General features: G+C 40.3%; 3 protein-coding genes across 3 annotated transcripts; 1 reads left to right on the forward strand and 2 right to left on the reverse strand.

Annotated features, from left to right (window-relative positions):
- Positions 1-3,823: 3,823 nt before the first annotated feature.
- Positions 3,824-7,007, forward strand: LOC306713581 (carbonic anhydrase 12-like). The gene is made up of 9 exons (XM_079183333.1): positions 3,824-3,843; positions 4,156-4,228; positions 4,342-4,368; positions 4,464-4,634; positions 4,960-5,108; positions 5,203-5,298; positions 5,628-5,706; positions 5,801-5,964; positions 6,072-7,007. The coding sequence occupies exons 2-9, from the start codon at positions 4,156-4,158 to the stop codon at positions 6,237-6,239; spliced, it is 927 nt and encodes a 308-aa protein (XP_079039459.1). The 5' UTR covers positions 3,824-3,843; the 3' UTR covers positions 6,240-7,007.
- Positions 7,008-7,443: 436 nt separating this feature from the next.
- On the reverse strand, positions 7,444-14,797 carry mmp25b (matrix metallopeptidase 25b). Its single transcript, XM_079183017.1, has 11 exons — positions 14,717-14,797; positions 14,507-14,595; positions 12,852-12,984; positions 12,589-12,733; positions 11,940-12,244; positions 11,572-11,751; positions 10,540-10,624; positions 10,203-10,285; positions 9,849-10,001; positions 9,239-9,532; positions 7,444-8,917 (listed from the first exon to the last, which is right to left on the reverse strand). Exons 2-11 carry the CDS (start codon positions 14,585-14,587, stop codon positions 8,670-8,672), a joined length of 1,707 nt encoding a protein of 568 aa, XP_079039143.1. The 5' UTR covers positions 14,588-14,595; positions 14,717-14,797; the 3' UTR covers positions 7,444-8,669.
- Positions 14,798-19,994: 5,197 nt separating this feature from the next.
- pax10 (paired box 10) lies at positions 19,995-24,510 on the reverse strand (the record flags this gene model as incomplete). Its single annotated transcript, XM_079182224.1, has 7 exons — positions 19,995-20,095; positions 20,246-20,378; positions 21,606-21,679; positions 21,947-22,106; positions 22,206-22,288; positions 23,996-24,190; positions 24,405-24,510. 7 exons carry the CDS (start codon positions 24,508-24,510, stop codon positions 19,995-19,997), a joined length of 852 nt encoding a protein of 283 aa, XP_079038350.1.
- Positions 24,511-25,999: the final 1,489 nt, after the last annotated feature.

Below are 25,999 nucleotides of genomic sequence, written 5' to 3' on the forward strand. Positions count from 1 at the left end.
TAACAATTGCCGTGGGAGCAGCTACCTAAACGCTGCAGGGGGAGTTTGTAGCACGTGAGATGTTGTTGGTTTTCTTGCTAAGCTAGTTTACCATAGCGTGCCTCCCAGAGTAGAATGTTGTTCTCCTGTGGTGGGAGTGTCAGACATCAGGTTGTCTGTTATGTCGGGTGGTTTGCCTTGTTGAGCGCGTTATATATCCCACAGTTTAAGCTTCTGCATTTTCCAAATGCATTAGTATTATTCAAACATATTGTTCGGTTCGTATACTCAATAAAAACTCAATAAATGTGAACGTTGCTTCACGTCCACTGGACGTGTAAAAGTAGGAATCTGTCAGCTTGTTTTCATGTTTTTCTGCCTTCATGTGGTCTAAAATAGATGAATTTCAGCTCAAATCAGTTTTATACTGTACTGAAGATGGACACTACTTTTGATAGCTCACCTGTGTCGTGAGTAAACTTGCAGACTGAGCATGAATTGAAAAAAAACAGGAAAACATGTGACAGAAGTACGTGGCTGATATCAGACAGAAATATAAACTCATTACACTCGTGAAGTGGTTAGTTGATTCAAAGGTTTGGACCCGGGCAACGTGGCTGTGACACTGTTCCACTGAGCCACATACCTGCGTTCTATAGTTCAACCAGACACTCCAGTTCAACTACTTCCTGTTAATGACCCACTTTAAGGACGCAGCTCATCTAAATACCTTTCTGATAGATTTACGAACTGATAGAACAGGCAACCTCATCTCAAACCCATTTTTCTCCACTTATAGCTCACAATGCGGGAACAGTAACACAGATTGCAGCAGATATTTCACAAGGCAAAAGTCAAATCAACATCAAGCCAAAATTAGTTTCATTTTCAGGAAGTTTCTGGCTAAAAAACAATAGGCGAACCAAAACATTGGAACAGACTAAACATGTTAAAGATGACTTTACTTGTCCAAAAATGTAATTTATCACATGGGTTTTTAACAGAGGTAGATCATATTTCCATTACCAACTCAGGGTTTGTTTCCTCACACACCCTGGATGTAACATCTAATCAATGTAACATAATGTAGTGTAATGACTCACTGAAACTTATTTAATCGTAGTTCGTTGGGTTGACGAGTTACAATGGCCCTGGCGTGGCTTTCTCTTTCCAGAGCAGTGATTATGAGTAATTATTGTGAGCCTACGTAGCCATCGGTGACATAATGGGTGTGTTTACAAGGACTGGTTGTAGATTTATTGGTCTCATTCGTTAAAGTTACTCCGTGTAACTTGTCTCAGTGTAATACTGATGCATCTATATGATCTACATAAATAAACAACATCATTAGCAAGAAGATTGGCTATTTCCATATAGTTATTCTCAATGCTCGTCATTGTGCACCGGGTCGGATTCCACGTAAAAATCAGATGAAATCATGCAGGTTCTCGAGAAACTCCTTCTGCTCAAACTCCAGCAGGGTCTTCGGAAGCAACTAGTCTGCCCCCCTTTGTCTAGCGTTCCAGCATTTTCTCCTTCTCTTCCTTTGTAACCTGTTTTTCTTTTTTCTGACTCTGCTAAGTAAAGACTTGGTTTTTTGGAACATCTAATCCTGAGTCCTGGTCGTCCATCTGGGTCCATTTTCACTGTGACCCAGCAGTAAGAGGCAATGACTCTGACAACCCCTTTTTATCCAACATGAAATATAGTCATTTTTTAGGCAGTTGCATGCCAATAATAAGGAATTCACAAACTGCAGCTTAGTGACATATTGTTATCGTCCATACTTATCCTTCATCGCACTTATAAGAAACACTGCTTATGTTGTATTTTCTACCCTTGATGTCCCATCATATCTCTTTTTCCTTTTCCTTCAAAACTATCAGACACATAGCTGTGTTTTCAACTGAAAGTCATCTGTTTTTAATTGAGCACACTGCTAGCAGCCTAACTTCCAGTAAAAAATGGTAATTACTGGCAATTCAATTCTCTTTTTCTTTAAAAACCTAGACAAGTTACCATACTCAGTTGATGATTTAAAGAACAATATATGCCCCTTGTCTTCAGAATGGACTCCTTAAAATCAGAGTTGCCAGAGAGCCTTTATAAAAATATATTAGGGCTAGTACGGTAACCTTGCATATGAAGCCAACTAACCTGTTTTTAAGATCTTTATGAAACATGGATGACGTCAAGGATTATTTATCTGGCCCAGATCTCTCTCTCTCTCTCTCTCTCTCTCTCTCTCTCTCTCTCTCTCTCTCTCTCTCTCTCTCTCTCTCTCTGTCACATTCTTTGAACACCCATTCAGCCAACATAATATCCTTCCTTTGAAATGTTGTAAAAGGTCACACTGCTTCCATTGTTACTACTGAGAGTTCAAACCTCCTCAAGAGGTTGCTTGCCGAATTAAGCATTTTAAATTGTTTGAACAAATGACAGATGCTGTGTTTTGATGAGGACAGTCTCCTCAGAAGAGTACCATGGACATTTTTATGTTTGGCCCTTTTTTGTTGACATTTTCATCACAAGGAAACATAGTTTTCCACACCAGGTCTGACAGACATGCAAAAGAACATACTGCAAGCTCAGACACTAATTCTTTTTTAAGTTCCCATTATTTTCAGATAATAAACAGGTAAACAAGCTTTTTCAAATACTTTAATAGCTGACATTGAATGAAATACTTGTTTTTAATTATTAAAGTTGATAAGTGATTCTTACACGCTTGTGGCCACATTGTTTCGCTAAAACATAGAATGTACATCACATTCCCACATTTTTCTTTTGTGGAAAAATGCTCAATTGAGAGTTTCAAACCCATAAATACCTCCTGGGGCCCGGTATGCAGGTGAACCAGTCGAAGACAATTGTTTAGATCACCAACCGGATTCCAACAGGGCGAGGAAGAAGAAGATATGGAATCTGAAAAAGTATAGACAAAGCCAGAGCACCAGGAACATGTCACTGTTGCAAACAAAAATTCTGTGTTCTGTGCTTTCTATGTTCTGTGCTTCTTGGTTTGACCAAACACGTCTGTCGGAAACAATCACAAACAAAAAGTTCCAGGAACTATAAAGCAGCGGGACAATACCCGGGAACTAAACCAGGAATTAAAGGTGTTGTCACCATGACGTTTGTTGTTATACTTCATTACTAAAACATTGTATTTATATATAGTTCTTTATTCACATTTTATGAACTTTAACAACATATAGTGCTCATTCCAGATGGGTATGCTGCAAAAAGCAGTTAACTGCTAATGAATGCATTATGAAGTATGTATTAATACTAACAAAGCAACACAAAAAAAGTTTAACAATTACATAATAGGTAAGTTAGCTGAACTCAAAAAATATGTACTGTAATATTGTAATGAACAATTATGAGAATATATAAACTGTTAATTATTATATAACTGCTTAAAAATGTTTTAAAATCTAACAAACAGGTTTATGGTGATATTAATTAAACTTAAGTTGTCTTATTAACACATAATTATGTTAATACGCTTATAAGGACGTATAAACGCCTTCTATTAACCAACAAGTAGGCTATTACAAGTACAAAGTATAACTGAAAGGTTATTATTTCTTTATATTTTTTTTAGCATTTTACCATAAACATTGTGTTTATATATCACAGCAATACTAGCAAATGTATACTTCCCGTTATTAGTCCTAAATACAGGAATAAATCTCCTACTTATCAGACCCCGGGGAATTCTCTCAGGGAGGTACATCCTCATACACAGACATAGCTCTGACATGTAGAGGCGGTGTCAGAGCAACTTTACTGAGTGAATAAAAAGGAGGATGAGACTCAGCTGTTAGCAGACCGAGAAGAGTTACAGGTGCATCAAAGGTAAGACTCGCTGCTGCTCAGTTGTGTCCAATTGTCTAAAGAGACTTTTTCTTTTTGCACAATTGGTGGTCTCCGTTGTCATCTTTACACAAGGCAGTAGCATTTTCAATTCCTGCAGTAGTTTATGATCATTTTAATTATTTTAAGTTAAATTGCGTGCATAATTGGCGAATTAGTATTTGGCTTGTTGCGCCCATTTGAAACGGACTAAATTAATTTTATTCTCTCATCTAAATATTTGCATGGCGAAAGATGCTTTTTCTTGCCGATGAATTAATGTGTGTGCTTATTTGTTTTTTGTTGTTATCTTAGATGAATTGGCTTGGAGCTGTCCTCACTGTGTGCGTCCTCGTGCCCAGCGCCCGCTGTGCCTCGGACGCAATCGGTATATGAATTTATTTTAATTTTCATCTTGAATCAATATTGGATAAACTGTTTGTCTCTTTGTAGATTGTTTGTCAGAGTAACTAACCCCCCCCCCCCCCCCTCCTCCTCTAGCCTGGTGTTATCATCTGCCAACCTGCAGTAAGTGATCTCCCTTTATCGCAAACTGGCCGCACTTATTAACATCTTAACCGCTGCTTCTCTTCAGCTACTAAACGCATTGTTCCTATTTGTAGGTGATTCTACCTGGCCAACCATTGCTACCAAGTATTGCAATGGAAGCCGACAGTCGCCCATTGACATCGTCTCAGGGTCTGCCCAAACTAACTCCAGTCTGACTGAATTCACGTTTGTAAACTACGACATCAGCTCTGCATTGAAAACCATCACCAACACTGGAAAGACAGGTGAGCGGTCGAGTGGGTGTGGACGGAAACCAGTTGTCTTAAATGCTATTAATTGAATTTGGTTATGTAAGAGGAAGTGTTAAGCTTTTAAAGAATTTGCCCGGAGGGTTAGGGTTTTCAGAAGTAACAATACAGCCTTATTGTGAGTCACGTGTCACAAGCAAAGGTGTAGCCAGGATTGTATACACAGAAATTATCATGCTGAAATGTTTGGTGTCATCTATTTATCCTTCAAGTTGCCCAACAGCAACTTCTTGCCAATTAACCCCTTTTTTCTAAAGTTTCTTGATTTAATAGTCCGTTCTGTTTTTTCACCACGTTTCAGTCAAAGTCAACTTCAACAGCGATATCAAGATTTCAGGAGGAGGTCTGTCCGGGGAATATGACAGCCTACAGTTCCACTTGCACTGGGGTAGTGGAAGCGCTGTCCCTGGCTCCGAGCACACTGTGGATGGCAAGCGCTATCCCATGGAGGTATAGCGCACAGTTCTTTTTTCATGTTCAGCCATAAGTTAGTTTTGCCACTGAATTTATATTCAATTATTTCTTCTTGACTTAACTCCCCCAGCTTCACATCGTAAACAGCAAGTCATCCTTTAATGGGAACACTACTCTAGCTGTTCAAGATGGCGAAGGACTTGCTGCTCTCGGTTTCCTCATTGAGGTGAGAAAACATGTTTTTCAGTTTTTTGTAATGCCAATATACTTAAGTTATGTCTCAAACCTCATTGCTCTATATATCCGCCATTTCTTTAACTTAAGTTTTGCAAAAAAGTGAAATTCTACTTTTTTTATACAATTTGTTGCATCCTGTTTCTGTTCCATGCAGCTGTTTGACTGCAGTCTTTAAGATGATCTCTTTAGTTAAATTTGTCACACAGCTGTTTATTTGTTTATTTATGCCACAAACACCATGAAACATTTGTTTCTTCATGGGGGGGGGGGGGGGGGGGGGGGAACAATTGTGCCTGATTTAATGTGCACACTTTTCAGGTAATGGAAGGTGATGCCACTGGCCAACCTGCCAGCTGGAAAACATTGACCTCCTACCTTGCCAACATCAGAAATAGTGGTAAGGAGATTGTTGCTTTTGTAGCGGCAAATTTGATCTAATGTTTTTGGATAAAATACTACAGTGCCTGCAGTGATCGTGTTTCTGCCCTCAGGTGAGACGGTTTCAGTTGCACCTGGAATAACACTGGATGATCTCCTACCCGGGGTGAATCGCACCAATTATTACCGCTACCTTGGCTCCTTGACCACCCCGACCTGCAACGAGGCTGTGGTTTGGACTGTGTTCAAGGACACGGTCAAAGTCAGCAAAGATTTGGTGAGTTGTTTTGTTTCTGGTGTCTTTAAGTACAATGGCATGGCCGATCCCCACAAATGCTCTAAAGGTGCTTCATGTACGTAACTGGCTGAATATCTTGTTTCCAGATTGACCTCTTCAGCACAATGGTCTACGTCACCAACAGCACATCACCTCTTATTGTCAATAACTTCAGAAGCATCCAGCCAGCACTAAAGGTCACGCAGAGTAGCTCTACCTCCAAAACCTGCTCTCTGGGGCTGATGGCTTTGAGCATTCTTCTGGGAAGGCTTTAGAGAGCCGTTAAAGGCTATGGTTTGTCAGCAATTTATGGTGTTGCTGGTGAACTGGTTTGCATCAACGATGCACCCTTTTCACCTCATGAAGTCTCCGACGGGCCAACGCTACAGTCAGGTGTCTGAGAAAAGGGTGCATTTGCACTAAGTTTACAGAGTAGATGTGGTAATGCTTGTTTAGAAATGCAGCAATGTAATCTGTGTGTATTTAGTTGCATTCAAATCTGCCAATGTGTATCGGTCTAGATAGTTAAAACTCAAGTCCGTACCAAGAATATATCATTTTTAAGTGGAGTTTTGTACTTTAATATTCCTTTGTATTGGAAACCTATTTGCCTTCATGTTTTCTTCATTAGGGCAGATGAAATGTAGGCACGTTGCCAAGCTTAGCTTATGAAACCGCCTCTGTCATTTGGTGCAATAAAATATTCACATGTCACTCAATTAAATGATCACCATTATTTATGACTATAATTTGTATACATCACACAGTTGTCTTTCACTTCAAAGGTCAGACTTACATTCTTTGCCACTTTGCTTCCTTAGAAATTGCTTTAGCTAATAGTTTTGCTTTTAACTACCTGAGCCACTTACACGTGAACAACTCCCACTTCAACAATAGAATAAATAACTCTGAGCAAACTAACTTCCTTGAATAACTTCAATGTGCTTAGAACAAAAGATTCAATGTTTGACGCGATGTAAGTATTCCGTGTTGAAATTGAAAGATGAAAGCCTTTGATGTACGTATGTATGCACAATTTTCCATACCAGCGTAAAGTTCGAAGAAAAGTAACTAAACAAAACATGAAATTACAATAATAAATGCTAAAAATCAAGTTCTCGCTTGTGTATCGCTTTACTTTCAGGTTTGTTTGCCAGACTGTAAAATCAGAACTGCTTTTCACTCCTATCCAGCCATCTAAAGGCAAATATAAAATGTGAAACAATGAGTAACAATAATCATTGTGGTTTTCCTCCACTATATAGCCGACCAGCTTAACTGTCTGACTTGATGGCACTGAGAAATGTATTTCAGAGAGGTGTTCCTAATGGAGATACCAATCAGCGGTCTAGGACATTCCACACAGGACCGTCACTGGAGAATGTTCATATATGGCAGTGCACAGCAACAACTCAGCCTTTGAAGGAGCTAAGGTCGAGGGATGATTAACAAAGACACATCACAAAGTAATATCAAGAACTCTGACATTTTAATCATGGTACTGGCTCATAGTCACTCAAACATGGACCCGTTGTCGAGTTCTTGCATGCAGACCTGCAGCAACAGTGCAACATACACACCATACCTTTATAGTAACTACAATATGGCCTACATTCAATCAAAATCACTAAACCCTACTATCTTTAAAGGCACAGTTCACCATAAAGATGTCTGCCTTCTCTAAGGCCAATATCTCCAAAACTAGGCAATTTGCACTAAATAACCTCAATTGATATATAGCACTACAGGTTATAGATTTTTAAAAAAGTGTTATGGGGTGAACTGTCCCTTTAAGCATAAAATGATTTACTGCATTACATCTGCAGAGCTCTGATCCACCTCAAAAGGACCCCAGTGACTAAATTAAATAATCAAATACAAGAATAAAATGTTTTTGTTACATGATAGTAATCGAATCAGTGTAAAATAAGTCAAATGTGAACAACATGAAGCTTGAATCTGTATAAATTACTATTACTGCGCAGTCTTTTTAGACATGAACCCTTGCCTGCTTAGTTTGCCCCCGAAGACTGAATACACTCTGCTTTGAACTCTAACCAAGTAAACGATTGATTGCATTCAACTGCTCTATGAGCCGACATCTCTGTTTGCAGAACTGTTGCAATAATACCGTCATGCACAATAACATCAGTTTGATTGTCAACAAAAAAGACGATTTTTCTTCCTGATTGCCTGAAAATCATTAACATGTACAATATCAAACTAAAAAAATACATAAAAACGGGGCAACAATAAACAACACACTATGAGTTTAATTAACCATATTTCTGATTGTACTGTACATATGTATATGCTCAAACATACTCGAAAAAAAATAGCTCTGATAGAGAAATTGACTATTGCACTTATGTTTGAGTGGCCAGTTTACTGTCCAAGCATGAGGTGGTTTTGTAAGACCTCATTATGAGGGTCGGGAGTGCTGGACTGCCGTGTCGAATTTCCATTCATTCTCCTATACAGGCTCCATGTAATCCAACACTTACTCATGAAACAGGAGGGGGATATTCTATAGCAGGACAGAGGGAGGACGCAAAATGTACTGTTTTCACGCGTCAGCAATATGTTCTGATAAGGCAAAGTATTTACAGTAACACAGGCCTCAAATGCTAAAGCTAAGGCAGATATTTAAAAAATGTCTGACACTAGTAGAGTGTCTGCAGCCACCTGGTTTCAAACTAAGGTACTTATTTTCTAATGAAGTCATGAATTACCAATATGACAGTGATCAGTAGGATCCAGCTGCTTCTTAGAAATGAAGATGATCCCTTCAAGTCACAGTTGCACCCCTTTGGGATTCGAGGAGTGGAGGTTGCAGGAGGAGTTGGACATCTGAGCCAGTCTACTGCGATCGATTTAGGAGTGACGACTTCTTGGTTCATTCCTCCGTTCTTCAGCACCCAGTAATGGTTGTCCTTGAAGAAGTAGGCATCTCCTAAAGTGCAGCAGCAGCGGTGTGACACTTATTCCTTTTTGTTCGCATTACACATTGAAAGAAATATCAGCCTGCATCTACATCAGCAGTACTAGTCTTCCACACTGCACAGACATTAAAAAAATATTAAAATTCAAAGACTACAAATATCCAATAGTCATTTAAATTTGGACTTTGATCAGTTCTTTTAAATTGCTTTAGTACTTCATACCTTCCATACAAAAATGCAATCCCCCTAAAAAAACCTCTTGGTTTTGTTTATTTATCTAGCACTTGAGGCAGAAACCCATCACATATGCATGCCTCTGAACACAATGTTACCTGCTCCCCAGCTGATGATGTCATCCATGTGGGTGGGCACTCCTCCCCAGAGGCTGTTGTTCCGCGGGTAGCCCGGCTCCGGCTGCCGGGTCACACGTTTGCTTTTACGGCTCTCGTCAAACCTCCAAAACTTCCCACCGCTGAACAGGTAGGTCTTGCCGTTGTGGGCCCAGATGAAGGCTGCCTCCACTCTGTCCACCAGCACCCCGCTCTCTGTCCTCATGCCCCAATCGGAGATGGGCCGAGGGTAGCCACTCATGGCGTCCGTGTCCTTGAAGACCCAGTAGAGAGATCCTGAACAGACAAAGGAAAGAAATCAGAATTTGTTTGTGCAAATTAGAGTCAGAAAGACGTTTGTAATGCTTAAATGGTTTGTCATTCAAGGGCCGTTGGTATATATGGTCTTTAGGATTTTGACATTTTTAGTTTAATGAAGCTCTTGTTCGACACGGAACATGCAAACATTTCTCTCTTGCTCAAAACCACCACCTCAAAATAACATCATACAAAGACGTGAGACGAATCAACCACGTTCACACCTTCTACCATGACTCAGTAGTGCCTCTTATCAAAAATAGATTCAACAAGACCACAGGATGTTGCTTCTCACCAATAAAGAAGATGATGCTGCTGTCACTCTTTCTCTCGTACACTGCATCGACCTTATTCGTTCCCGGCGGGAGGCCGTTCCAGAAGTTTTTGATCAGAGCCGGATTGAGGGACACCAAAGACCCGTCTCGCTTAGTTCTCCAGAAGTGTGCACCTTTCCAAGAAAAGAGATAGAACATGACATGTACACGCAGACACACTATGATAAAGGGGTTCACCAAGTTTATCGATAAAACTAAAACACCAGCTAATTCTGAATTTATTTTTGTAAGATGAACAATGTAGACAGGATTTTGGAAAATACTTTTATTTTATGAAATATCTATTTTGTAAGTTTTGGATGGTTTCTTCTCACCTTTAAAAAAGAAGACCTCTCCCCTGATATTTGCCACTGCATCAAAGCCTCCCTGACAGCGCTCGTCGAATGAGGGTTCAGAACTGGGACAGAAAAAGTTTAGTCAAATTAGATTTTGTAGGATGTAGTTTGATACAAAAATCACTAGAGGGTGCAACACGACCAAACACTGTCACAGAGAGAATCGATCAGGAGACTTTTATCATCCGCTGGTCTTAAATTACTCATCATCCTTCATGAGTAAACAGAGTGGTTTGTAAATAGTTTGTAAATGCAAATGATAAGTGCTTATTGTCTGGATGGATGCAAAGGGATTGTTTCCTCTGGCTCTACTCACGGCTGTGTTGGTCTTGGAGGACGTGGACTGGGCAGGCGTGGGAAGTCAGGATCACCACCTCCTGGTGGTCCGTCGTTCTTTACACCTACAACAGAATGGTGACAGCAGGCAAAGTTGAAGAGGCGGTGAACGCTGATGACAGCGCTGCAAAAATTGTCAAAGCAACCTACATTCTTCTCAGTAGCCAGGGGAAGTTTGACACACAGGATGCTTTCTTTTTAAGACACGGAAGGAAACTATTGAAATCCGGTTTGTGTGTGTGCTTGATAGTAGAAACTATTGTCACATTAACAACACTTAACCATTAGCTAGTTCAGGGCCACTTCCTGCATTTTTGTAGGAAATCACAAGGCCATAGCCTACCTACCACAAACCACCAATGGTCCTATTTATCTGGACAGTGAGGATTTCACGCAACAATAGATCAAGGAATAGGAAAATAACGAACAGGATGAAAGGCCAGAGTGAAACTCAGATATTCATGGTGCCCAAAGGACGAAGCAGACTGACCTTGTTGACCCCCTGACTACCTACATAACTAATGACATCCGCCTTAGCCGCTCTTTGTGTTTAGTGCTAATTTAGCATTCTAACAGGCTAAACTAAGATGGAGAATATGCTAAACAAACGTGATGATGTTAGCATTTAGCTCAAATCATTGTTGCCAAAGTACAGCTTCACAGAGCCGCTAGCACGACTATAGACTCTTATTCTTGTTTCTCCACATTTTATTAACTTGCAAACCTACTTTTGACTGCTTCCTTTTTTCATATATGTTCCTTGTGGGTTCAATTTAATGTCAGTACTTGTATAAGCCAAAATAAAAGCATATAATGAAGCAACATCCTGTACAATTTCCGGAATAAACCCTAAGCTAAGAGTTAATGCGTTTGTCTTTATATTAAGATTTCATATCTGACAAATACACATACAGACATGGAAAACACTACATATCAACACATACTGTAGGTTCAGTAAATATCACAGATACTGATACTCTGTACTCCAGATTGTGGTCAACTGGTTACTGACCATAAAGCTGCTGGATGGCGTGCTTGTCGTCCAGGGCCAGCCGGTAGCTTGGGATGTCTCCTACAGAACCCTGGTAGTAGGGCCTCATGATGGACGGATCGGACGAGGAATGGGACAGGCCCAGCGAGTGCCCGAACTCGTGCACTGCAACTGTGAACAAGTCTGTGCTGCCGCTGTCACCTGAGGATGTGTGAAGAATCTGTGTTACTGGATCACATTAACAACCGTGATTTGGGAGCTCTTTGGCTATTTTATTTTCCTTTCTCATTACTATGGATCACTTTTTCATTATCGTCGCCCAGATTGTCAGACACATCTTGAGAACGGTCGTCATAAATCCATCCATCATGATTTCAATCAGTAAATACCTCCATAGCTCCAGATCTCATCATCATCAAAGTGCGTGTCACCCGCCACTTCTTCCCTGCCAGGGAAGAAGGCGTGGGCCAGGGTGCCACCCTGCCCGTCAAACGGGTACCCGTCGTCGTGAAGCGAGCGGGCAAAAGTCACTCTGATGTCCCCTCCAGTTGCCGCCCCCCTGATGTCACTCGGCAGCCGCCGGAAACTCAAGGGGGCCTCGTCGCTCCAGGCTTTGAAGGCGTGAGTCAGGATCGTGTCCACCGTACTGCTAGACAGGTCGGGTGAGAGGGAGGGCGAAGGGTAGCTGTGGACACTGCAGACAAGAATGGATTATATATATTGTAACAAAGTTGTAGACAGTTTTAATTAACCTCTAAATCTGTTCACGATGCATTGTCTGTGAGACTTTTGTTACTAACAGCACACTTCCCCAAAAAACCTAACTTCCTCTATTTAGGTATCCTTAAACATAACATAGTTGGCTTTAAAACATAACATACTTTGTTATAATTAAAATCTTGTTTGGCATTCAAAATGACGGCTGTAACGTTTTAATAAATGTAACAAACACCTAACTCACTTGTGGATGACACACAAAGCTCTGTGATTCATACAGGGATGACATGAAGCCACAATGCAACATGACAGGAAACATACCTCCATGTGAGGTCTGTCTTATGCCACTTAAGGCCTGACAGGGCGTATCTCTTCCTCCTTCTCCTCCTCCTCAGCATGTCCTCATTTCCAACGACATCAGGGAGAGAGCATCGAGGCGTAGACATGAGTTTGAGGGTTTCATTGTCTGGAAGAGAAGTTGATCACGCATGCTGAAACTAAAAGGCAGATTACACCCCAGATATGTGAAGTCTCATGTACACATAATATATTGTCCTGGTAGATCCATGTTTAGAGGTTGTTACCGAGAACCCCGGTTTCCTGGACCCCGCCAAATCTCTGCATGAGACGAATGGCTTTCTCAATCCCCTCTTTGGTCTGCAGTTTACTTGTGCGCGGGTCGGGAGGAGGAAGGTAGCCATACCTGCTCAGCCAATCCTGCACAGAAAACAAGGAAACCACAACAAATTTGGTCATCTGTGTTTTTTTTCTAAAATCATAACCACAGCAGCACAGGATGTTAGGTCATAAAGATATAACACATTCATTTCCTTTGGTGGTAAATAACCTCTCAAGTAAAGCGCCATTAAAGCACGCCTAATCAACAATAACACTAAAATCCATGTCTTAACACTTTAAGATTGTGTGTCAGCCTTTCTTAATAATACTATATCATCTGTTGAGTGAGGTACTTGATGGGATAAAGGCTGCGTGCATTTGACAATTGGCACACCGCAAAAACGAATCTGGTGTGAAATGTTTAACGCTCATCGTGTATCTCGATCAACACAAGTCAAATCTGTTTCTCAAAAGAGATTTTGAAACCCGCCCTTCCTCCTGCACGGCCTCCACCCTTCTGCTGTGCTAGCAGTTGAAAGGAAAGGGTAGTGGCTCATTCGTCAACAGTTGTCTTTCGGTGGGTTTCACACTGCAAAAAAAAATGTCCACCACGAGTAGTTTAATTTTCTCCTCAGTATTTTATTTCCACCAAAAATAGTTTTCAGCTAATTCTGGTGTTTTTTTGTTTTTTTAAACTGATACTATTTTTGAAAAAGTCTGGTCCCCTTTTTACAAGCAGTATGATTTCACCTGAAAGACTGTTTGATTCCTCTCAGATTGTCATGCCTCTGCAGCCCAAAACAACAGCAGCATCACACAGAATGTGGACCAAACATGATGACTTTCATGGTGGCAGAAGTAAAACTTAACTTTTTTCTTACACACGACTCATACATGCAAAGTTGCACAACAATAAGAAGCTTGTCGTTTTTGAGGAAGTGTTTGAACTGGACAAAGGAAGCTCGCAGATTTCTAAATCGTGTTGCCTTTCAAGATTTAAACACTTAATAATCACTGAAGATGTCCCTTGTCTTTTATATTTCAAACCTACTTTTACCTAAAAATACGTGTAACATTGTCTAAATACACCACAAAATATCAATATGATGCCTTTTCTTTATGTTTTTATAAACCTCAGGAGTCACAAGGAGGATGCCTCCTGTGCATGTCTCTCTGCCATACATCATGACACCCTGATTCTCATATTAATCATATAAAAATATGTGTATGCCCCACACATACACACAATTATACAATAACACATGCAGGAAAGTATCCAAAAGGATTTTTCTCAAAAGCCTGCTGATGGTTTGAAATGTTACTGACTTGATGTATAAATATGTGTTACTAAATTGAATAGAGTAGTATATAAAATGCTTCTTTGACCCATAATTAAAAATATAAAGTGATATAAATCAACAAAGTCGACTAATCACACCTAGAATTAGACTGTATGGCATATATGTAGAAAGTAAAACAAATCTAAAATATAAATATAACGCTGAATCACGAAACAAGCTACATAATTCATCAATAATCGAAGGGCAGCCACACACACATTGAAGAGTTTTAGTACAGTTAAACGTTCTTTTCCTCTCTCTGATAAATACAATGAACTCACCACCGCTCTGTACTGCTCGATCAGCGCCGATGTGCTTCCCGTTAAGGTCAAAAGCATCAACAGCATACGACCCAACTCCATTCCACTCCCTGCAAAAGATAACATAGACGCCTCATTGTTACCACAACACTTATCATTAGGAGAAAAAAAGAGACATTTCTCGTTTCTAATTGCACCAGCTCCCTCCAAACCATCCCAAACAAAGCTCACCGTTGTTTCTGCGTTGGTGCTTCAGTCTCTCTTGGGACTAGGCTGGGCTGATCGATCATCGGCTGCTGTCTCTGGCTCTGCCCTCCCTCACTCAACAGCAGAGCGAGTCTTTGGCGCTTTCAATATCCGCCCATAACAGCGCGCATCACATCTCTCTGATCGGAAGAGGGAGCACATGGTGCGAGTCGCTATACAGGTACAGGTGAGAAGATGAACTTACATTATGAAGTTTTCTTCCATCTGGTTTCCGTTTTTTCAATCTCGAAATTAATTCAATTTAAGACTGAATGTGGTTCGACATACAAATATGCTATAGGCTACCATTTATAAAGGATGGCTGTAATCAAGTATTTATTTCTGCTGTTATTATTTCTGTTATTATAAATGTTATACCGTTTGTATTGGTTACCCATGAAGTCTGAATATACTAATCACCTGTTGTTAAATTAATACATAAATACGTTTTTAATAAGGTTTTAAATGGTTTACCTTGCTGTGGTCAATCAGATGGTCATTTGATGAAACACAACTTTATTTAGGGATAAGCACCACGTCTGTCCCATTCTGCCTCTATGTCCTCCTGCCACATTCCCACTTCCTGCAAACCCGTTCGTTGCCATTCTCCTCCTGTCCACCAGATGCCCTCAGACTTTTCCACCTGATTCCTAATCCACCTGCTCCCCTGTTTCCACTTTCCCTCCTCAGCCCTGCAGTATGTAACTGCTCAAATTCCTTTATCAGATTGTCAGAGTGTCCATGGGCGTCTTGCCTTCTATAGTGTCTGTGATACCTGAAACGTTTTTAGATCTTTTGATGGTTTGAAATGTGTTACCTGCCTGCTTTGAACTGCAGTCTGATTTTTAGAACTTTGGATTTCCTGCCTTCCTCTTTTGATGTGTTTGCCTGTTTGGACTGCTTTCCCGGTTGTGACCCTTGCCTCCCTCATGATTCCTGTGCCTGCCTGTAAGCATATACATTCACTTTGGCATTACATCACTGAATTGATCGTGCCTGCCTGCGTTGTCTGTGTTTGGATACAATCCTCCATCTCCAGAGTCGTTACAATGTGAGCACAGTACAAACTGCAATGCTAACTCCCACACAAGTTGACAAGAAATGAAATTACCAAACAAACTGACACGCAGTGAACCTGGGGCTTTTGGGGCCTCTGGGGCCTGGGGTGACTTGCCCACTTTGCTGCGTTGGTAATTCCACCTATTGCCTGATATTATGACTTTTGCTGTCACCCCACACACACCTTATTTTAGCTCGTTGTTGCCTCCATGTTTCAGCTCGATGGCCTCGCCCACCTCTGGTGCAACACGTTGTTGGGTTGCCGACATTCAAATTACTCAACAACACTCTGTAATCTTACCGACTTTTTGAGTGTAAAGCCTTTTATAAATCATGTTCATCAGGTTTGTTTTTGTCTGATAATTATTGATAAAAAATCTTTACTTTGTATTTTTTTTTTTTGCCCTCCTAAATGATTTTAGCTAGTTTTGTTTTTATGAATTGCACTAAAGTACAATGTACTTTTGATATGTTTTCATAGTGTTAATTTACAGAAGCTTAAAAATGAAATATTAAAATTGAATTAATTAAAATCCAGAAAACACATTGAAAATAACATTCTGATTCTATTATATATTGATATCGGCAATCCTGAACATATATATATATATATATATATGTATATATATATATTAATCATCAAGCAGAAAAAAGTGAGTCAACAATATTAGTTGAATATCTTTTTCTACTATTTTGTCAATGTTATTCAAAACAAAGTACTTATAATACATAAGGGGAACTTGATGACGCTGCATTAAGCTGGAGTGCGCCAACATCTGGGATCTCATCTTGGAATCCCATTATGTTCACGAGTGTGTATTCATTCTCTCTGCAGAGCATCTGGTATTATCTTTCCCTCTTCCTCCTCTCCCGTCTTTAATATCTGTCCATCCTCCAGGGGCCATGTAAGTGAGTCATGCCATTAGCACAAAATGCTGCCCTGCTAATGGTTGGCCAGTTTCCGCCACGTCCACTTCATGACCTACGCTGCATTTAAGCGTTGCCCCTTTTGAAGGAGTGTGGATTTTGTTGTAAATGTTGGATAATCTCTCTCCCCCACACTGACCCTCAGATGCTGAGCATCTCCAATCCAAGCCCAAAAGAATAACATTGAAAGTCTACATCATATGTACAACATTTTTTCTAATTTCTATCCTAAAGAAACACCTGCATCACCTAATATTTGGCCACCTGGGAGCAGCAAAAACAAGTTGTATAAAAAACACTGACATGTCATCACCTTATACGTCGATATGGCAAACCCGTTGGCAAACAGTGGCTTATTTATTACTCCAGCACATAAGGAGAAACATTCACTTTTTTTTTTTTACTCCAATGCTTCACTATATTCACCAGATAATCGTTAACTTTGTCTATTGTTTAGTGCTGGGCAGGGAGTGTACAGTGAGAGTTGAGAGCTCATTCGTAGAAAAGAGCGGCCTGTAAAAGCTCATGAAAACAACAAGTCAACCAAAATGTGGCCTTCCTTCTGATTGTCCAACCCGGCTTCACTTCCAATTTATCAAATCCCGACGGCGTCTGATACAGACGCACCGCGCAAACCCACTAGACGCTGAAATAGCGAGATAGTCCACACAGCACAGATGGGAGCGGAGGTGGATTGTTCAAACAAAGGCGGGACTGTTTGAATTAGTTATTTACGTCTACGAGAAATGTCAAATGTGTAATCGGATGTTCAGCCTGTGTAAACATTTCTTGAACGGCAATTCTGAAGGATGCAAAACGAAGTACAGTGTAAACACTTCATAGACAATAACGTTGTATCGTGTTTGAGTTAAGAGCTGAAGAAACAAAAGGTATGCCTACGAAATGCTGAGTAGAAGTGAGAGGCACTGCATAGTTTGGTGATACTCCTGTGTGGGTTCATCACTGAGAGCGACCCTTTTTAAATACAAGCGGCGTTGTGATCCGTTGCAAGTAAATAAATATTGATTCACAGCAGCAAATGTTCTTTTAAAGTACTCATTACAGGTGTTGATGATTATCTTTTAAGAAGTTTAACAACAATTCAATTGACACTAAATACTATTTTCACATATTGGATTTATTTGCCCAAAAATGTAATAAATGATTGTATTTGGGTAATGGTGACAACATAAGAATACTTTTTTTCAAACCTCATCTCTCTAAATTATTAACGTTTAAAACTTGAACCACACATCAGAAATAAAGGCCCCTGAATACATATTCATTACACACCGTTTTATTTTCATTAAAGGGATCCAAGGCCTTCACAAAAGGGTTGACTCTTGGTAGCTATACAGTACTAACACAACACACAACGACAACAGAAACAACACAGAGGACTTGTGTGAACGAGTGAAAAGACAAATAAATAAGAGTTGAAAGACATTTCATATGAGATTAAACTGAGATGCATCAACAAAACCAATAATCAGAGGAAAGTGAGCAGAGGTTAAAACCCTGCAAAGTACAGTAACGCTTTTGTACAACACTCGATTCATTTCTGCAAGTAACTGATTGTCTATAGCGGCTTATTTTTGGTCATGCACAGTTGATGTCATTGCAATTGTATCGACAGTGTTGCATTAATTTCACAGTTTTTTCTTCTTTCTTTTTTTTTCTTTTTTGGAATCTCCTCTACCTCCCAGCTTTGATTGTCAGTCTCTGAAGTGTTTGAAGGCAGCCTCTTTGTTTGCTGTGTCATGATTCTTGATTGTCTCTGGCTGATTGATATGGTTCATTAGTGAGGTACAAAAAAAGGTCTCTGCCAATCAAAAGTATGGTTCACTGCTGAATCTAAAATGGCATTGCTTCTGTTTTAAGATCGATCGGATAAAAAGTCTTCATATATATATATACTGCATATATAAAACAAAGAGAAAATGTAATTGTTTACTGTAGTTTTTGGTAAAAGTCATCTAGGAAACTTGTAAATGAGTCATATATTTATATTCAGCCTAGTATCGGACGATATCTGATAGCAATATTGACATGGTGTGTCCCTAATGATATCGTTTTTTCTGTGCTTTGAGGATGATTCGAGTCCACAACGTGTTACATTCTTCCCTCCAATAACATCTATTATTCCAGTTATCTTCATCATACACAGATGTCTGTACAAAAATATGCAGTATCAGTCTTAGTGTAATGTTGCTGGCAGGGTAGGCAGGATTTACTTTTTTATTTTAAGTTTTTAAGTTTTAGTAAAAGTGATTGCCGTTAGCAAGTTGAAAATCTTTACGGTAGCCTCACACAGCTTATGCCTATGGAACAAGCTTGCTATCACAACATCACTGAGCTGCTCAAGTAACAAGAAACTGTGGTTACACTTCACAATACAGACATCTGCTGGCATTTACTTAGTACCACTGAATCACACATTAATTTCTGTGTGGTAGAATTATAATCACAATCCTGCCATTTGCTCAGCACGTATGAGGAAAAAAAACCTACTTTTTCTACTTTTGATATTTGAAAATCCAAGTTCATGAAGCTGTCTTTTTATTCTTTTTTTTTATGAACTCGGCAGACATTTAAGTTGATGCACTGAGAGCTTGTAGTAACGTCAGGTCGGATACAATTAGTTTAAACATGTAACAAAATAATCTAAGCTCAAAAGTACTCTTACGGGCTTTTCAGAGCTTTCAACCACATCTCAGTGTAGTTAGAGGACAGACACGTTTTCAGTTGTTGTTTTTTTTATCCAGAGTACATTTACTTTTTCCCTGTTTTTTGGGGGGGAAAGTAAAAGCCAAAATGTAAATATTAAAATATGGTCCAATGCTAATTCTCAACTATCTGGTAACAAAATGGACCGTCACATGTTGCATCTCCACAGACAATGTAACCTAAACCCTCATTTAAGCCTGATCCTAATCCTGACACTATTTTAATCCTAAACACACCTCAAACTGATCCTATTTCTAATCCTGACTTCAGCCCTATGATTAACACACTATCCAAGCAAAAAAGTGCAACTTGATAATACTAAGCAAATACCAGTATGACCAGAGTACTGTCAAGTGCAACCAAAGCTGCTCTTGTCTGAATTTGTAAACATTTAATGCATTTCAGGGTCTGCAACTCGTTGAGGCCCTCTCTATAGCTCAGTCCTGTGCTTCCTTAAAACCCGTGTCACCCCATATTGTTTTCTTGACACTTTTTTGTTACGTGCCCCTTTTTCTTTTTTTTTCTTCTTTTGTTGGCAGCCATTGTCTGTTCACTGTAATCTGGCCCAGTACTGACCCAGGTTATGACTCATGCTCTGCTGCTCAGCTCCTGGAACCTGGACCGGCACTGAAACGCCGGGCGATATGAGCCCTGGATGTGAGAGAGGGTTAGAAGAAGAACGGACGCAGTTACTCAGTCTGTGGAGTTTCAGTCCAGCAAGCACTCAGAGACACCCCGCAGGCGTAACGTAAAGTCTCCGCCCCTGTTGAATAAAACCGTATCTACCACGGAAATACTCACCGGTGTTGGAGTTGGCCGAGGACGGAGTCTGCAGATGAGGGGAGGAGTACGCCGATGAGTCAAAGCTGCGCGGGGTAGAGGGGGATGGAGGTAACATGCAGGAGTAGGAGGCCGCCGACTGGGAAGGAATAGACTGAGAGTGGAGGAGAAAGATTTGGGTTAGATAAATATTAAAACAAACTATACTCTATAAAAAAAAGCTTATTTTAAAGTTGTGCGTATGTATATATATTTGTATATTGCTGTTTATTACAATATCTACTGTAATAGCGGTTTAAAGTGACAGCAGTTTCAGGTTGACCACATAGAGGTGCTAGAGTGGTGTTGTAGGGTAGGAGGAGAGCACTGCAGCAGGCCACATTCCTTTGCATGACATTATGCTAAATTATTTCACTTATTTTCTTATTTTTATGTTTCTTGTCCTGCGTTTTGTTCCTCCACTGATAATTGTTGTTTTATTATTATTATGTGTGGCTACTACAACTACTACAACCCAATGGGTATTTGAATAAAGGATTACTAAACAAGAAACAAGAGACAAATTGAAAATATTATTTAATGCACAGATGTAAATGAGAATTTGTAGATTTTGTTCTGGCACCCAAACATTACATCTCATAGACATTCATGTAAAATAAGAAAGAAAAATATGTGTATTCATTTTCATGCTGCTGTTTGGCAGCTTTTGCAGGAAACCATCTAGTTAAAAAATGTAAATGTTGTTACTGATGATCCTGAAACAAAGGCTTGGCCTGCAAAGATCCTTTGGCCCTTTGATGATTTGTGTTCATCACACGTGAAGCTTTAACAATAAAACTTTTATTGTTGGGAAATCTGCTTGATAAACTTTGATGAATTAACAGAATGATGTAGTCACAGGAAGCCTTTCAGTTGTTATTCTGATGGAGTAATGAGTGAGCCTATTCATGAATTAATATCCTATTTAAACCTAATCAGAACCTCTTTAATATCATATTTAAATTCCCTTATAATTCACACATTTCTAGATTTACTTCTTTCTATCTCGTTTAGGCTTTTTGTGTTTTATTTAGGTTACCTTGTGGTATTATTATTAATATTATTGTTGTATTATCATTTTTTAAATTAAAAATAAATAATGACATTTAGATAACAACAATATTAAGGGTTTTGATAAGAAGAATAAATCATGTTGGTTTTATTAATATTAGTAGGTTTCGGAGCAGTAGTATTTATACCTGCAGTAGTCTTGATTTATTTTTGTATATGTTTTATACCCTGGACGTATAGGAGTTAATAAACGGGCTCCGCTCTGTGACGATGACCTGCTTTAGTTAAGTTTGGAAGGTGCTGATGAATGATGAATGATGAAATGTCCAACCTGGACTCCAGATGAGAAAACTGACAGGGAGCTGTAGCTGGGCAGGGACGACTCAGCCTGACTCAACATGGACCCTGGAGAGAGACACGCAGAGCGAGATGGTAAGCACACACACACACACACACACACACACACACACACACACACACACACACATGCAGTTACACACACGGGAAGGGAACATCTCGCAGGGGAAATATAGATGCATGTGCTTTAATGGAGAAACTAATGGTTTGCCAGCTTGCAAATGTCCCTCTGAGCAAATGCAAATGCTTAATTGATGTGCTGTACGAATGAGCCAACGAACACTCGTATAGAGTCTTGCAGTGCAGCGTGTTTACCTGAACTGCTGCCGTGCTGCTGCTGATGGTAGATAGATGTGTTGAAGGAAGTGGTCAGAGGGGCTTGGCTCTGTGAACAGGAAGTCACACCCCCTGACCTCCTTTGATTGCGCAGCTTCTCCTCCCTCCTCCACTTGGCTCTTCGGTTTGAAAACCACACCTGTCAATCAAAGAGTTCTGTCAGGCTTCTTTATCATGACAATCATGTTGTTACAGGTTGATCATCAGGGGTATACAAATCACATCCTAGTTCTCTTACCTGTATCCGGGCCTCTGGTAAGTCAATCTTGTTTGCCAATCTCTCCCTCGCAAAGACATCTGGGTAATGTGTCCTTTCAAACTCTGTGGAAGATATTAACTAATGTCAAACACACAGTGTGAGTCTTAATAGAGGATGAAGCAGCTCGCCTAATAACCCTTGCTGCATGTTGTTAACATGTTTTATATTCATCTGTTCATGTGAGAAGAAAGCACAAGAGTGGAATCAAACAGAAATTAATTTGAATCACCTATTATTTTGACAGATATCCATCTGCATATCGAGTAATTACTGCTTAAGGATCATCAATTATCTTGTCATGGAATACACAAATCCAGGAAGCTGAGATGTATCCTTACAACCATACTTGAAATATTTATCTGTTGCACTTTGTATAAATGATTTATCATTATGGAACACGCAGAAAGTTCATATCAAGTTGAGAAGCTGCCTTAGCACTTTATTTCAAAGTAGGCTAAAATTAAACTGAAAAAAAATCCTTATACATTTCAATTTTGTCATCATTTAATATCTAAATTCTGAATATCTATATTAGGCACTGTGTCTCACGTAACAGCAGAAACATTTTTATTAAAATGATCAGTATTCCTATCTGGTGTTCTGACTTACAGCATATAACGGTCACAGAGGCTTGAGGTACGCAAAGTCCTGACTCAGCCGTGAGTTTGTATCAATGAGACTTTCTGCATCTGAGTATCATTTCTCATTGTGGCAGTTAATTTAAAGTTGACAAAGTGCTGACATTTTTTTGTTGTGGACAAGTCCAAACGAGAATATGCCTCACCCTCCAACTGACAGACTGAGTCATCCTAATGAACTCTGAAGTTTCAGGTCTGGTAATGGAGAAATCCTTATAGATCTGAGTTGTCTACAATTATGATGCTGAACATTAGTTTAGCATGTCAATAAAATGTCAGCAGAGAAACCAAAACAAATACACCTGTTAAGACACACACACACAACATATATATATATATATATATATTGTTGAACATATAGTATTGACAGGTTTCCAGCATTGTAAATAACCAAAGATTTAAGTTCCCACACATGGTTTATAAATCCATATATATCAACGACAGCTCTATAAATTAAGTCTGTCTCACAAATTGTTATAATTGGCTTGGTTATAATTGGCGTCTGTGTCAACACATGATTGTTATTGTGCCTTGGCCGTGCACTGAGGTCAGGGTACCTCATTAATGTCATTTGTAGTGAGTGACCACAGTGATACATTTCCACTCGGCTGCACAGTGGACATTGCGTCCTTATTTAGCTCAAGGGCCTGCTGCAGCCATATCCAGTCAAGGGTGGCTTTCTGATCCGTCTCTGTGGATATCGGCCTACGAGGGCCGGATCTCACTGCATAATACAAACATAGTAATTATGCATTATCAGAACTCTGCTGTGCACGCTGCCGGAGGCTTTTTGGAACAGATCAGGAATATTTGTGAAGATTATAGATGATTTGCATCTAAAAGTGATCACGAGAGGCAAAGTTTGCTCTCCCATGCAGGGATAGATCCCACCCAAAAAATCCCACTGCTAAAAATGTTCTTCATAATTTCTCATATTTATTTTCCCCTGTCATTACCCAAAAAGCTGTAAACATGGTGTAAAGACTATAGTCCAATAGCAAAGGTGTTGGCAGGGGGGAAAAGCAGCAGGATAAGCTGCGTCATGACACACTCTGGTGTGGCTCGTGCCCACGGAGGGCGGCGATTGGCTGGAAAGCAAAGACAGAGCTGTGCGTGCTTGCATGGCCTGACCTTTCTCCAGAGCCTCGATCTGCTCCTGTGTGAAGCTGGTCCTGTTCCTCTGCAGCTTCCTCTTGAGCTGCAGCCTCAGCTGAGACTCCTCGCCCTCGTCCCTCTCCACGGGGACTCCTCCCCCTCTGCCCGTGCCCCCTCCCACCGCCTCCCCCCCCATGCTGCCCTCCGTGTCCAGCAGACAGCCCTCAGACACTGGCAGAGAGGAAGGTGACAAAAGAGATGTGGGAGTGTCAAGAAAATTCCTACATTGGATTTTAGATTAACAGAATGTGCCGATGCATGCGTTGAACTGACAGAAACTTAGTGAGACAGCCACAAGTGACTGCTGCTTTTAATGTGGCTGAATATTGGTGACATTTAACTGATGACCTGTGAGCATTGACATATGTTGAAAATATCCCCTCACCTGTGCTGTGTTGCGTCTGAACGCTGGTGGGGTCATGGTACCAGTTGTTAGGCCCACTCCAGTTTGAGCCGCTCTGCAGGTTCAGCATGGTTAACTTCTCATACATGCTACGAGTATCCAAACCACCATGAAGAGAAATGAAAGCAGTCCTGTCCTGTGTGTGTCCGCCCCTGTTTACTGTCACCTTTGGCTACTCTCTCCCTCCTTCGATCCTCCAATCCTTCCTCCTGGAGGGGGGTTAGGGGAAGGAACGAAGAGGAGAAGAAGAAGGAGGGGTTCATATCGCATGAGTTCACACATGGTCGGCATTGTGGCGAATTAGCCTCATGATGACAGACAGAAATGGAGTTAGTTACATGCTAGCTGTCGTACCGTGTGTGTGTTATACATTGGTATGCTAGTATACCATGGGGAGCAAAGGTACATTAGAACCCACTCTGAAAGCCATGACATTTATTATGCTACTTGCTTTTAGCTCTATCTCTGCTGGTAAGCACGAGCTCGCGTGCACCCATGTATGCATGAAAAGACAATGCATTTACATGTAGCCACAAACTGGCATCGCACACACACAAGCGGCTTCATGAACAAGACATTCGAACCCAAACCATGTTAAACTTTCAGTTTAAGACATTAAGGGCTCAAGTATGTCCATAAGCAGCATTATCTGCCAACATAAATATAAGTCTAAGTCTGAGGAGAATAAAAGCTTTTCTCTGCTCGTCCTCGTATCTTGCATTCTCCATTTATTTTAGAAACTTCCTCTTTGGAGAGGAATGCAAAGATCAATACTGGGCCAAATCTCACAAACTATTGCATTAGCACGATGTCAAAGGTCAAACTTCATTCATTTTGGCGAAGCATATTATATTAAACTCCAGAAATTATTCTAGGACGGCAAAGTAACTTGAGGTCCATCTCTAAGCCTCTGCCAAAGTCCACATTAAAGACGGGATCTCAGCACAGCATGATACCACATAGAAGCCCTGAAAAGACGGAATTTTTTGCAAACTTACCAAGTGTCCAGGTGAAATGATGCAGTGGGTCCTGTGTGTTACTTTCCTCCTCTGTGGACCTTTATTCCCCTGGTCCCCCTATGTCCCTTGTTCTCCAGCTTTGTTGACAATAACTGTGTGTATGTGTGTAAAGCAGAGAGTATAGAGAGATGGAGAGAGTTAGACAGGGTGAGAGAGAGTGAAAGAGGAAGAGGGGGGGCTCTGGAGAGAAATGCGTCTGCGGGCACTCTTGTCCTCCAAGCGATGGAGAGAGAGAGAGAGAGAGAGTAAGAGAGAGAGAGAGAGAGGGAGAGAGAGAGGGAGCCACCGAGGGGTGACAAAGTGAGTCAACATCAGTGTCAAGTTTGAACTTAATGCCAGCAAGAGGAGGAGGGGAGGCCGAGAGAGTGGAGCATAAAGCACAGATAATAGAGAGATAGTGGATGATAAATAGAGGATGGAATTCAATTTTAACCATACATTGCACTTAAAAACAGAGTATAATCGGCAGTCAAGTGTGTTAGTTTTTCACACAAACACACGTGCAACCAGTCAACTTATATTATTAGATTAAACTCAAAGTTCACACCAGCAAGGACT

Source organism: Pholis gunnellus (genome assembly GCF_910591455.1).
Source record: "Pholis gunnellus genome assembly, chromosome: 21".
Classification (NCBI taxonomy): domain Eukaryota; kingdom Metazoa; phylum Chordata; class Actinopteri; order Perciformes; family Pholidae; genus Pholis; species Pholis gunnellus.